The 12,817-nt window shown below is 32.4% G+C and overlaps 1 protein-coding gene across 1 annotated transcript in view; it reads left to right on the top strand.

Annotated features, from left to right (window-relative positions):
- The window catches only part of ACAP2 (ArfGAP with coiled-coil, ankyrin repeat and PH domains 2), a 161,126-nt gene that overhangs the window by 116,288 nt on the left and 32,021 nt on the right, over positions 1-12,817 (top strand). The window contains exons 10-13 of the mRNA XM_012639804.1: positions 1,438-1,482; positions 5,436-5,531; positions 6,698-6,772; positions 12,016-12,128. Of these exons, the coding sequence (XP_012495258.1) occupies positions 1,438-1,482; positions 5,436-5,531; positions 6,698-6,772; positions 12,016-12,128 (329 nt within the window). The remainder of the gene's footprint in view (positions 1-1,437; positions 1,483-5,435; positions 5,532-6,697; positions 6,773-12,015; positions 12,129-12,817) is intronic.

Consider the following 12,817-nt stretch of genomic DNA (forward strand, 5'->3'; position numbering starts at 1 on the left):
CCCCCCCCAAGAATTTAAATGCTGTTTTTCATTGCCAAATAGGAAAAAAGATGTATAAAACAGAAGCACTTTTAACATTATTCAAAGTTTGAATAATAGGCTATTTGCAGCCTCTTCTCTTACTTAGAACATTTGAAAGTTAATATTTTAGTTCTCAAAACCGAATAGGCGTTGAAACAGACATGTAGGAGAAACGTGCTTAGCTATGCAAAGTTATTTAGATTTTTCCTTGGTCTGGTTTTATTTTCTAGTCAGTGTGTTAAAATTATCTTATCAAAGAGAGAACTCAGTGGAAAGGACATGTTAAAAAGGCAGATATTTTGTAATCTTTTGGCAATATTAGCAAAGAGCAAACGATTCTTTTCTTGGATAAAGATTTTATTTCATTAAGCTGATATATCATGACAGACAAAAATAAAATGTTATGAATCTATGAAGTTGGGAGAGATCACATAAAAGGAAAATCTCTTAATTTACTGATCTTTCAGTAATTCTAGTCTAATTAAAATATTTAAGATCCATTAATTTGTTTAGCAAATATTTATTGAGTGACTACTATGTGCTACTTTGGGACTAGAGCTGGGAATAAGGCAAAGACCCTGATCTCACTGAACTTACGCTTTACCTAGGGAAAAGACATAATGAAGTAAATATAAGGTATAAGGTAGTTGTAAATGCTAGGAGTAAAATAAATAGGGTTGATGTACTAGGCACTGCATAAGGGGCTACCTTAGACTTTTGTGAGGAGATGGTATTTAAGTTGAGACCTGAGTGGTAAGAGATAGTCTTGTGTGCATCTAGGCAGAATGTCATGACATGTAGACAAACAGCTAGTACAAAGGCATTGAGGTGGGAGTAGTCCTGGGCTGTGACTGGAGCACAGAAAGGGGGAAGGTAATAGAAAACTAGGTTGGAGAGGTAGGTAGAGGATTTTATGCTGGAGGTAACAGGATCTTATTTATATTTTAAAAAGATCATTTTGGTTGCTATGTGGAGAATGGATTGTAGGGAGTCAAGAGTGGAAGCACAGAAGAGACTAGTTCTATTGCAACAGTCCAGAAAAGATATGACAGTGATAAAGTGACGAGAATTTGCATTAAGGCTGTAGGTTGACTCTTGATAAGCAATTAGATAAGCAGGGTGGGGGAGAAAGATGGAATTCACAGAAGTTCAAATGTCAAAGTAGTTCCATCACCGTCATATAATTTAAATGTCCAGTTTTCTTTGAACTCAAAAATGGATGAGAATTTCATTGGTATGTTTGTCTTAATTGTTTTTTGCAAAAAGAGGGTCGAAGGATGAAAAAACTTGAACTTTGTTTTTATTTGCTTTTTGGAAAAGTATTAAACCATTAAACTAAGCAAGTTTTATAATATTGCATTATGGATTAGTCTTTAAAATAATGATGAGTGATTAACTGAGTGTATTTTCCCTCAGATTAATGTTCTTCAATCAAAAAGGAGATCAGAAATCCTAAAATCAGTAAGATATAATTGAAATGATCTTTTAAGTATTTTAATATGAAACTAAATGTACATATTTAAGTGTTTAAAGCAGAATCTGGTATATATATTCCAGGTCCATAATAGCTATTACTTCTTTTTGATCTTTATTTGTATTTCTTATATGGCACTTAACCACTTTTTGTCTCCTTCGTGTTATAGTTGTTCATGTGTGTCTTGTCTGTTAATACACTGTGAACTCTGTAAAGGCAGATTTCTATATGTTGTGTTTATATTCTCTTATCCTAATGTGATGTTCAGTGCTATTTGGTGAATAATTGGAAATGGTTGGTGTAAAAACATGCTAGAATATTTCAGGATTTATTTTGAAATTTATGAAAATAAAATAGTATTACATTTAGATTTGGAATTTTCTCTCAATTTTATTTGCTTTTAAAAATTTTCTACCCAACTTCTTTCAACATATTTTATTTTTCTCTATAATTTTATGTGTTATTTGGATTTTTAAAATATTCAAGATTGAGAATTTACATGAATAGTGTCACTTCAAGAATTTTCCCCTTAGGATTGATGATGTGTCTGTCTTTTGTTCTTTGGTATGCAGTTATAAAACCAATGGGATGAAATTTGAGAATCACTTTTATTCCTGAGCCTCTTTACCTGTGGTGACAATAATTTTTTTTTTTTACTTCTCTGCCCGCCTTTCCCCCTGTTTTGAGACAGGGTCTTGCTCTGTTACCCAGGCTGGAGTACAAGTGGCGTAATCACAGCTCCTTGCAACCTTGCACTCCTGGGCTCAAGCAATCCTCCTGCCTCAGCTTCCTGAGTAGCTAGGACTACAGATTCATGCCGCCATGCTGGCTCATTTTCTTATTATTAGCCTGGCCGATTTTTTTAAAAACCTTTTTTGTACGAATTCTCGCTATGTTACCCAGGCTCGTCTTGAACGGTTGGCCTAGAGCAATCCTTCTGCCTTGGCCACCCAAAGCACTGGGATTATAGGCATGAGCTACTGTACCTGGCCTGCCCATATTTTTGTCTCAAAGATAACAAATAAGTGGGCAGAGGATGGTAGTGGCATGGCATGTTACTCTTCGTATTTAGAGAACTTCTGAATTTACTTACTGAATTTATTTTCCCCTCAAAAGGCTATACTTAAATTGCTTTAGATCCTTGTCCTCACTTAGCTTTTTCCTAAATTTTATATATATATTCATATTATATCAGGTAAATACATTGTACTTCTTGTTTTTTAAAAGACAATATTTATCACGCTCCTCACCCATTTTGTAGATTGACAGTAATATGTGGTTTTTTTTTGTTTTTTTTTTTTGAGACAGAGTCCCACTCTGTTGCCCGGGCTAGAGTGAGTGCCGTGGCGTCAGCCTAGCTCACAGCAACCTCAAACTCCTGGGCTCAGGTGATCCTTCTGCCTCAGCCTCCCGAGTAGCTGGGACTACAGGCAGGCGCCACCATGCCCGGCTAATTTTTTCTATATACGTATATATTTTTAGTTGTCCAGATCATTTCTTTCTATTTTTTAGTAGAGACGAGGTCTTGCTCTTGCTCAGGCTGGTCTCGAGCTTCTGACCTTGAGCGATCCACCCGCCTCGGCCTCCCAGAGTGCTAGGATTACAGGCGTGAACCACCGTGCCCGGCCAGTAATATGTGTTTATTGTAGAAAATTAGAAAATGTCTAAAAAAAAACATAAAAAACCACTTATAAATTTTACTACCAAGGGAGAACCACTGTAAATATTGTTACTATCTTGGCATATATCTTCATCTTTTTTCTCTCTTTCTTTGTATGTGAACATGTATATCTGCCTTTTAAAATTGCATTTAATATTTTTAAACAAAATTGATCATTCCTACATACCATTTTATAAATTTTTTTTTTTCATTAATGGATTGCAAAATCATGTGTCATTAAATGTTCTTTATTTAATGATGGCTTTTGTGGCCAGGTAGAATTCTACCACATGAATATACTAAGGGCGGGCAGACTTTTCTTGTAAAGGGCCAAGTAGTACATAGGGTAGGTTTTACAGGCCTTGTGGTCTCTGTTGCGATTACTCAGCTGTGCCCTTGTAATGAGAAAGCAGCCATAGACAGTATGTAAGTGAGTGGTCATGGCTGTGTTCCAATAAAACTTTATTTATGGACACAGAAATTTGAATTTCATATACTTTTCAAATGTGTTATGATTTCATATATCTTCATTTTTTTTCAACCATTTAAAAATGTAAAAACTATTCTTAGCTCATGGGTTATCCAAAAACTGGTGGTGGGGCTGGATGTAGTTTGCAGATCATAGTTTGCTGACTTTGAATGAAAATACCATAAATTAACTTCACCTATTAATGGACATTTAAGTAGTTTCCATGTTTTTGACATTAAAACATAGCACTGTAGTGATCATTCTAATGAATACTCTGATTATTTCCTTAGGATAGAATTATAGATAAGGAATTACTTAGAGAATTTGAGCACTGATTAAAGCTTTTAAAAAATATTTCAAATTTCAAGGGTTATGCAATATTTCTACTAATACTGTGTGACAATGAACATTTCTTCACATTTTACCAACACTGAATATTACGGTTTCCCCCACCCTACCCTCAATTTGGTAGATAGAAAGTATGATCTCATTATTCAATTTTGTGTTTTGTTAATATAGATGAGTTAGAGCATTTTTTTCCATATTTTTTTGCCACTTATATACCCTATATATGTCCTTTATCTCTTTTTCTGTTAGAATATTCATCTTTTTCATACTGATTTGTAATATTTCTTGCATATTAAGACTACTAATGTATTTGTTTTTTGTTATGTGTTTTTTCTTAGTTTATGATTTCTTTAATATGCCTTTTTTGTTTTGATATACAGGCATATTTTACATGTAGTCCTAGCTATTAATCTCCCAGCTGTATTTTTTTTAAAAAAACGATTTAGTGTTTTTTATTACTTTATGTAATAGTTTTATTCTATTCACAAAGTTTACCATTATCTTAGTCCAGAATAATTTTTCTTTTGTGAATTTTTTTCTTTTGTCTTTGTGTTTTATTTAATAGGTTTTTCTCTTGGAAAGAAAATTTTTTTTGGAGGATTTTTGAGTATTAAAGACCTTATTACCTATTTTAGACTTCAGAGAATTAAACAGATACCTCTTTTTGCTAAAAATAACATGGATGTTTAGAAGTTTTTTTCAGTATTATGCATTTAATTATATGATTCCTTCCCATGTAAAAACTAATAAAAATGGGGGCGATTTTTCTGTCATGAATAGGTAAAATATAGGAAAACTTGGAGAAAACTGAATCCATTGATACCATTTTTGGATTTATGGAATGACTATAAAGAAAACCCCATATTGGCAAAATCTGTTGTAATTTATTTTATTTTGGTATTTTGAGGAAAACATGAACACTTACCCAGTTCAAGTTTTGTTTGGTGATCTAGTAGGTTGTAAAATGTTTGTGATTATTTCGAGAGCTTTATATTTCCCCTTTTTATCTTTTTATATCTTACTTACAATTTAAGGTTTGCCAGTGAATTTGGTTGAAGAAGCACATAGATATTTTGTAATACACCTGGGAAGATAGTGAAGCTATCAAAAATTTGATTATTTGATTCATTTTAATCATCTAGATACAGTCTAAACAACTAAAATGTTGGGCATTTAAAAGATTTTAAACCACTGGGGAATTTCTTTTAAATAAAATTTATTCTTATTGTATTTGCAAATATTTCTGAAATACTCTTTTAAGAAAAATGGCTCAGTTTAATTTTAAATAGGTTTGATGTTTTGGGCTCTTGTAGAATAATTTTTAAATAGGATTGGGATTTCTTACTTTCTTTTTTTTTTTTTTAAATTAGCATTTTCAGGTTGAAAGGATCAGGATTTTTTAAAATTTCAGAATATTAATCTAAGAACAGATTTTAAAATGGTAATCTTTTTTCCCTTATTAGATGCTATCCTTTATGTATGCCCATTTGGCCTTCTTTCATCAAGGATATGATCTGTTTAGTGAACTCGGGCCCTACATGAAAGATCTTGGAGCACAGGTAATATTGGACTATATTTCTTGATTTTGTAGTATACACTGATATTTGTATTTTTAAAGAAATTTAGCATATTGAGGTATTTGACAGTTCATGTACTTAATGAAGGAGTTTGATGCTACAGCAAATTTTTGCATGGGTTAAATATATAGCCAAAAATGAAATCAAAGGTAAAAATAACCTTATGTTATAGATTATATATGAGGGCACTGAAAAGGAGAATTTAAAAATAAAGTATTTGTTTTGCAGTATACACAGCTGGATTTATTTTTTAATTTCTTACATTTGGATAATTAAGTTATTGTCCTAACTTGCTTTTTGGGTCCTAGCTTTTTTATTTTCCAAAGAAACATCATATATTTTGCTATTTGAATAATATTATAAACTCTTAAAATTATAGAGCCCCTAGAAATCTTTTCATTTCACACAGTGTGTATCTGTGTGTGTATAAGAATTATACATACACGTAAGAGTTTTATATGTATAGAAATGTCATTCTTTTAAATTATTTTTCATATATGATCAGAATTTTAATTAGATCTATTCTGGGGGTGTTTTTTTATTGATGAGCTTTTTCGATTTGATAATTTCAATTTTTAGGTGATTTTCTTTCCCAAGATGGTTTAATTTACTTTCTGAGGGGAGTGGATTAAGGATGAAAAATGAAGTTTAGGGAAATGTGAAAAAGGTAGCTGTACAGTAAACTTTTGAGAGCTGGCTGCACTAGTTTAGCTGCACTACTTTTTGCTATTTGGAAAAAAAATCACAGTGTCTTTTCTTTATATCTTGGATTGTAACTACCAGAGTTTGCTGAGTGGGTCAGCAGGCAACTTACGCTGGAGTCATTTACCTTATTTGAGGAGTGAACATGTATCACTGCAGTGCCTGTCACAAGGCCTCCGGTCACATATGTATGTGTGGCACAGTGACTATTCTTGGAAACATTGTCTCCAGAGGAGAAAATGGATCTTCTCAAGAGGGTGTGATACCAGAAAAAATGTGAACTACTTTAAAGTTTAGCCAAAATGCCTTTTTAATTAAGCTTAAATTAAATGATTTATTGCTATGTTTATCTGTGAAATGACTTGGAATATGGTTTGAAAAAATAATCATACCTTTTTTCCTTTGATTTTTAAGTCTACAATTTTCTCTCCCCTTCCCCCCTTAAGTTGGATCGACTGGTTGTGGATGCAGCAAAAGAGAAAAGAGAGATGGAGCAAAAACATTCCACCATCCAACAAAAGGTACCTGAGGGGAAAAGTTAAAGGAGACTAATTCCCATTTTACACAATTGTTTCATTATTGGTTTATGCAAGGTACTATTGTGTTGGAACAAATCCTTTGATTTGCTTTAATCATTGAATTGTGTAGATAAATTCCTCCTCTTTTTGTGAAAAGTGAAATATTTTTCAGATGTTAAGGTATGTATTTTACTGTCCTTTCAGATCAAAACAATTGAAAGTCATGCTCTTGACAGTCAGTTTATAAAAACTTTAATTTCTTAGGGCCTTCAGTCAGTTAAAAGTGGCCTTTAGTGAGAATTTGAAACACTATTTGTAGTTTCATTTAGGATATCACCAACCCCCTGTAAATGTGTGTGTGTGTGTGTGTGTGTGTGTGTGTGAGAGAGAGAGAGAGGGAGAGAGAGAGAGAGAGAGAGCGCGCACGTGCACAAGCGCAAGAGCAAGAAAGAGGTGGGGGAGGAGCAAGAGAGGGCACCCACACTTCAGTGACAATGGACTTTCCAGCTGCAGTCACTCTGAGGTATCACTCCCTTCTCTCATGTGATGCTGAAACTTCACTTGCATTGCTTGTTAAATTGCCAAAGCCTAGCTAAACTAATTTTTGAAAAATATGTTTGAAACATAAAAACTCAAATATTAAACAGTTTTTATTTCTTCATGAGGAAAGAGTTGAGTGTGATATGTCTGAAACTCAACGTAACAATATTTTATCTTATATAATATGTCAGTGATATTTTTTGTGTAGTGATCTGAAAATGAAAGGAGAGAGTTGAAGGTTCAATGCAATAATATAAGTGTGTGACAAGTTACCTTCTGGCATTGCTCTAAGAAATCTGTTTTCTTGGTATTGAGCAGTCAAATCAACTTTTCTTATGGTTTATTTAGAATTTAAAATACCAGTAAACTAGATCTGACATAGAAGTTTTCAGTGGAAAAAAATGAAATCAAAAACAGTAATAAAAGTAGAAAAAATTTAATCGATGATGGATTACTAATGCTCAATGGGAAACAATATTAGAAAAAGGAAAAGATTTTCTACCAAACCATCTTTAAATTACTTACTTCCTATCTAGTGTCACGTAAGACTAACTCCTTATTTTCTTTTGTTTTGCTTAAAGTTAGTTTAACTTTTGGTTGGGTAACTATATATTTTTAAGTTGACAAATAAAAATTGTATATATTTAGCATGTACAACATGATGTTTTGATGGATAACTTGTTTTAATGACATTACCATGAAAAGATTGTTAAAAATTGAGACTGGCTGTTTTTAATTAAAATAAGAGATCATATTTGTAGAAATATGTGCCTATTTGCTTGAGTTAAGTTATTTAATGAATATTATACATGTTTTAACATCTTTTCCTATGGGTAGTTCAGTGTTGTATTGAAGGTCCAAAAATGGTAAATTATAAATCTAAGATTAATTTATTTGATTTTAAATAATACTCAACTGTTTTCCTTTAAAGAAAACAATGCTATGTCCTATTTTTGCTCATTATGAATACTCACCTCTTTTCTGTCCTTAAATGCTGACACAAGGCTGCATTACAGGTAAAAAAAAAAAAAAAAAATCCAGCCAACTAAAAATTAAGGGAAAGTATGTCTAGTTTAATTACTTAGCTTTTTTAAGAATTGAAATTGGTCAGCTAAAGAAACGTGTACATGCCTTTTTTTTTTTTTTAAGAGACAGTCTCACTTTGTCACTCAAGCTAGAGTGCAATGGTGCTTTCGTAGTTCACTGTAACCTCAGAACTCCTCTGCTCAAGCTATCCTCCTGCCTCAGCCTCCCAAGTAACTAGGACTACAGGCGTGTGTAACCACGCCTGGACACTTTTTTATTTTTTGCGAAACGTGGTCTCTCTGTGTTGCTCAGGCTGGTCTGGAACTCCTGACCTCAAGCAATCCTCCTGCCTGGGCCTCCCAAAGTTCTGTGATTACAGGTGTGAGCCACTGTCCTGGCCTGTACATGCCTTTTGGATTTATGCACACATTTCTGTTGGGCTTATACTTAGGAGTAAAACTGCTGGGTCACAGGGTGTATTAGCATTAGTAGATAATGCTAAATTGTTTCAAATTGTATTAGGGTTAGTATGTAATACTAAATTGTTTTTCAAAATGTTATACCATTTCTGGCAGGCAGCACTGTGTGAGAGTTCCCATTGCTTCTTGCCACAGCATTATATTGTGAGAATTTTTAATTTTTGCCAATTGGTGGGTAGATATTAACATCTTATTGTGGTTTTTAATTTATACTTCTTTAGTGACTAGAGAACTCAAGCACCATATCTTATATTTATTCGTCATTTGGATATCTTATAAATGCCTATTAGTCTTTCTCTCATTTTTTACCAGGTTGCCTCAATTGTTGATCAATTCTTAATATATTCTGGATATAATCCCCTTTTGGGATATATGTATCTTTAATTTCCGTATAGCTTATTTTATCAATCTCATGTTTGGTGCTTTTTGTGTCCTTCCCACCTCAAGATCACGAGAGATCTCCTGTACATATTTGCTTTTCATGTTTAGACATTTAATCCATCTGTTATTGGGTTTTTGTGTGTGGTATGAAGTAGAGATCCAATTTCCTTTCATTCTCCCATTAGTGGCTAGGTGATCCAGATCAGTTATTTATGCCCTCTCCTCACTACTCTGTCGTATACCCAGTGTTATATTTCTCATTTCCACCTCTGTGAGGCCTGTTTCAGGCTCTCTATTCTGTTCCATTGGTCTGTTAGTCTAAAGTGCCAATACTCTGCTGTCTTGACTATTTTTAGCTTTGTAGAAAATCTTGATACCTGATAAAACAAAGCTTCCTACCTTCTCTTCTTCAAAGGTAACCTGCTTAGTTTTGCATTTCCATATACATTTCGGAAGTAGCTTTTAAATTTTCCATAAAAACAGCTTTTGGGATTATGGTTGGGATTATGTTAGATCTATGAATCAATTTGGGAGAAAATTGATATTTTATTCCTTCTAATCCATGAGGTTGGTATATTCTCCATTTATTTCAGTTTTCTTTGATGGCTTTCATAAAGTTTTATTATTTTCTTGTACATCGTTTGTTAGACTTATTCCTAGACACTTGTATTACAAATGTTATTGTAAATGTTACCTTTTAAAAACTTATTTTCTCACTGTTTCCTTCTGTAATATTAGAATAAAATTATTTTTCTGTATTTTGTAATGAGTAATCTTGCTGAGCTCTCTTTTGATACTTGATTTATCTCTGGATTCTTTTGGATGGTCTATGTATAAAGTCTTATCATCCATAAATAATGATAATTTGTTTCTTTCTTTCCAATCCTGTACTTTTCTGTATCTTGCTGGCTAGGTCTTTTATCATAATCTTGAATGGAAGTGGTAATGATGGTTTTTCTTGTCTTATTTGCACTTTCAAAGGGAAAGCTTCTGTTAGATTCCTTTATTTACCAACATTGGTTTTGCCTTCTGTTCCCTGGACCCCACACCAAAACTCAAGTTTTCCTGATAGGCAAATGCCCTTAAGGTGAAGGCTGGATCCCTTGCTCTGCTTACCTTGTTGGCTTCTAATTTTCACTCAATCTTTTGCCTTTGAGTATTCCTTCCTAATTTGTCAGATCATCAATGTATTTAAGGAGATTTTAACAGTATATATTTCATCCATTGTTAGTTGCTAACATTATGAAATCTGTCATATTTTAAGTACTATTAAATATTAATATTAATGGTAATTAAATTGAAGATTTAATTTATCTCAAGAAATATAGTTAAAAATTAGAGAAACACAATACACTGCACTTTCAAGGAAGTCTTATTTTGTGTTTTAAGTAGCATCATGATTATTAAAAAACTGTGGTGTTACATACAAATGAAATCTTTAGAATGTTTCCAAAATCAGTTATATCTATTGCTCACTTAATCCTGTCTGCATAATTAAATTATAGCCTCAAGTAAATTTTAGATAGGGAAATTAAAGTTTGCCTGATTTTTTTTTTTTAAAGAAAAAGTAGGAAAAAATGTAGTAATTCATTTACAGATTCTGTTTCATTTGATTATTTTAGATTTTTATGTCGTTTTATGGTTAAACTTTGAAAGGTATCAGGAGAGAGTTGTTGTTTTTTTAATTCTGACTTCAGTCAATTTTTTTTTCCATCTTATTAGACTCTTAGATTTGGAAGGCTCTTAGGTGATTCTTATTCTGTCTCCCCTCCAATGCAGGGCCCCCACATCTCAGCATTCTCAGCAGGTCCTTATATAGTCTCTGCCAAAATGTTTCTCAAGGCAGGAAGTTTACTTGAAAGACAGGAAGTTTACTGCTCCCTAATAGGATAGTATTCTAATTTTAATCATTGCTTCAGGAGTAATTTCGAAAGTTCTGAGACTGATTTTTAGAGTTTTAAACTTGCTGATAGCAGCAATCTTGGTTTTGTTCAAAATACTTTGGAAGTTTGTTAGGAAATACTTTAAATATTGGATTCTTGATTTCCAAACTTCATGAATCCTTAGAGAAAAACTGACAGTTTATATTGCATTGAAGTGACAGCTTGAATGATTAGAATGATAGGAGAAGACTATGAGTAATATCATAGTCCTCAGGAAAAAAATGAGCTCAACAAGCCCACTTTAAACTGTGGTCTAAGATCCTTCTCCTTTGCAAAAGTGAGTTTTATTTCAGGAAAAAAATGCCACAGATCCTTTATTCTGTTTCTGAACTTCCCAAATGGTGGAGTTATTACTCCTATCAGATTAAAAAATTACCATGGTAGTAATATGTTTAGAAAATAGTGGTAGATTTAAATAATCCCAATTAAATATATCCATATGCCTTTTAAAATATTGATAACACATATCACCATAAAATATTGGGGTAAAACAAAAACATTGTAAACGTAACACTCCGTGTAATATTTAATTGTTCTTTTGTCTGTTTGCATATATATTATTTTGTGCTTTAAATCACAGCATATATACAAATATCGTTTTCTTTTCTTTTTTGCAGTATATTCTATGTAATTATCTGTTTTTATATCATCATAATAAGTATTGCATAATAGTCTGTTGAGTTGAAATGCTATAATATGTTGAAGCATTCCTCTATTATTGATCATTTAGGTCCCCCTTCCCCTTTCATATGAATATTGTTGTAACTGTCTTAATACCAAACCTTTTCTACCTTTTGTGCTCTTTCTCTAGGACACATTTGTTGTCTAGGGAACTTAGTCAAGTCATATAAACTTTTTTATGTGTTATTTTATCTAGGATTTCTCCAGTGATGATTCTAAGTTAGAATATAATGTAGATGCTGCAAATGGTATTGTTATGGAAGGATATCTGTTCAAACGAGCCAGCAATGCCTTCAAAACTTGGAACAGGTAATATATTTCAAATACTAGTCTTGTTCTTTCCTTAGTCAAAATTTTCTGACTTTCTCTGTGATTTGGCAGCTGTCTCTATAATAATTCTTTAAATTCTGTAAATTCCATGGAAACTTTCCTGAACCCAGTCCATTGAAGAAAACATGCCTTTAGAAGTAGGTGAAAAATGAAAACATTAATTCTAAATTCTAAATTTAAGCAGGTTTTAAATAAGGAAGCAAGGAAAATTTTTATAATACTTGGTCTGTAGTGACTAGATCATTACAATAAATTCTGAATATGAGCTACCTCCTGTGTTTGTTATAAAATAGATTCAGTACAAATTCTACATATTGAATGTAATGAATGAATAGGAAAAATGAGCTTTCTTTTTTCTTTTGGTTTCTGCTCTATATGATGTTTATGTAAATTTTTATTTAGTGTTTGCTTATGAATCTTTAAGCTAGGTGATCCTGATCTTTTGATCTTTGCAATAGCTTTAATTAACCAGGAGTTTTAAGAAATGGGATTTTTTTTCATATATGAAGTTGTGGCAGCTGATGCTCCTTTATTCTAAACTTGGTGGCTACCAAAAACTTTAAATTTTTGTTAAACTTATTTTTACAAAATATAAATCCAGTAAATGTCTGTTAAAATAATGACTGTATAAAATGTTTCATTGTATTTTCCTGTGTGTTCTAAGTTTT

The sequence above is a fragment of the Propithecus coquereli genome, unplaced genomic scaffold, assembly GCF_000956105.1.
Source record: "Propithecus coquereli isolate 6110/MARCELLA unplaced genomic scaffold, Pcoq_1.0 Scaffold10, whole genome shotgun sequence".
Classification (NCBI taxonomy): domain Eukaryota; kingdom Metazoa; phylum Chordata; class Mammalia; order Primates; family Indriidae; genus Propithecus; species Propithecus coquereli.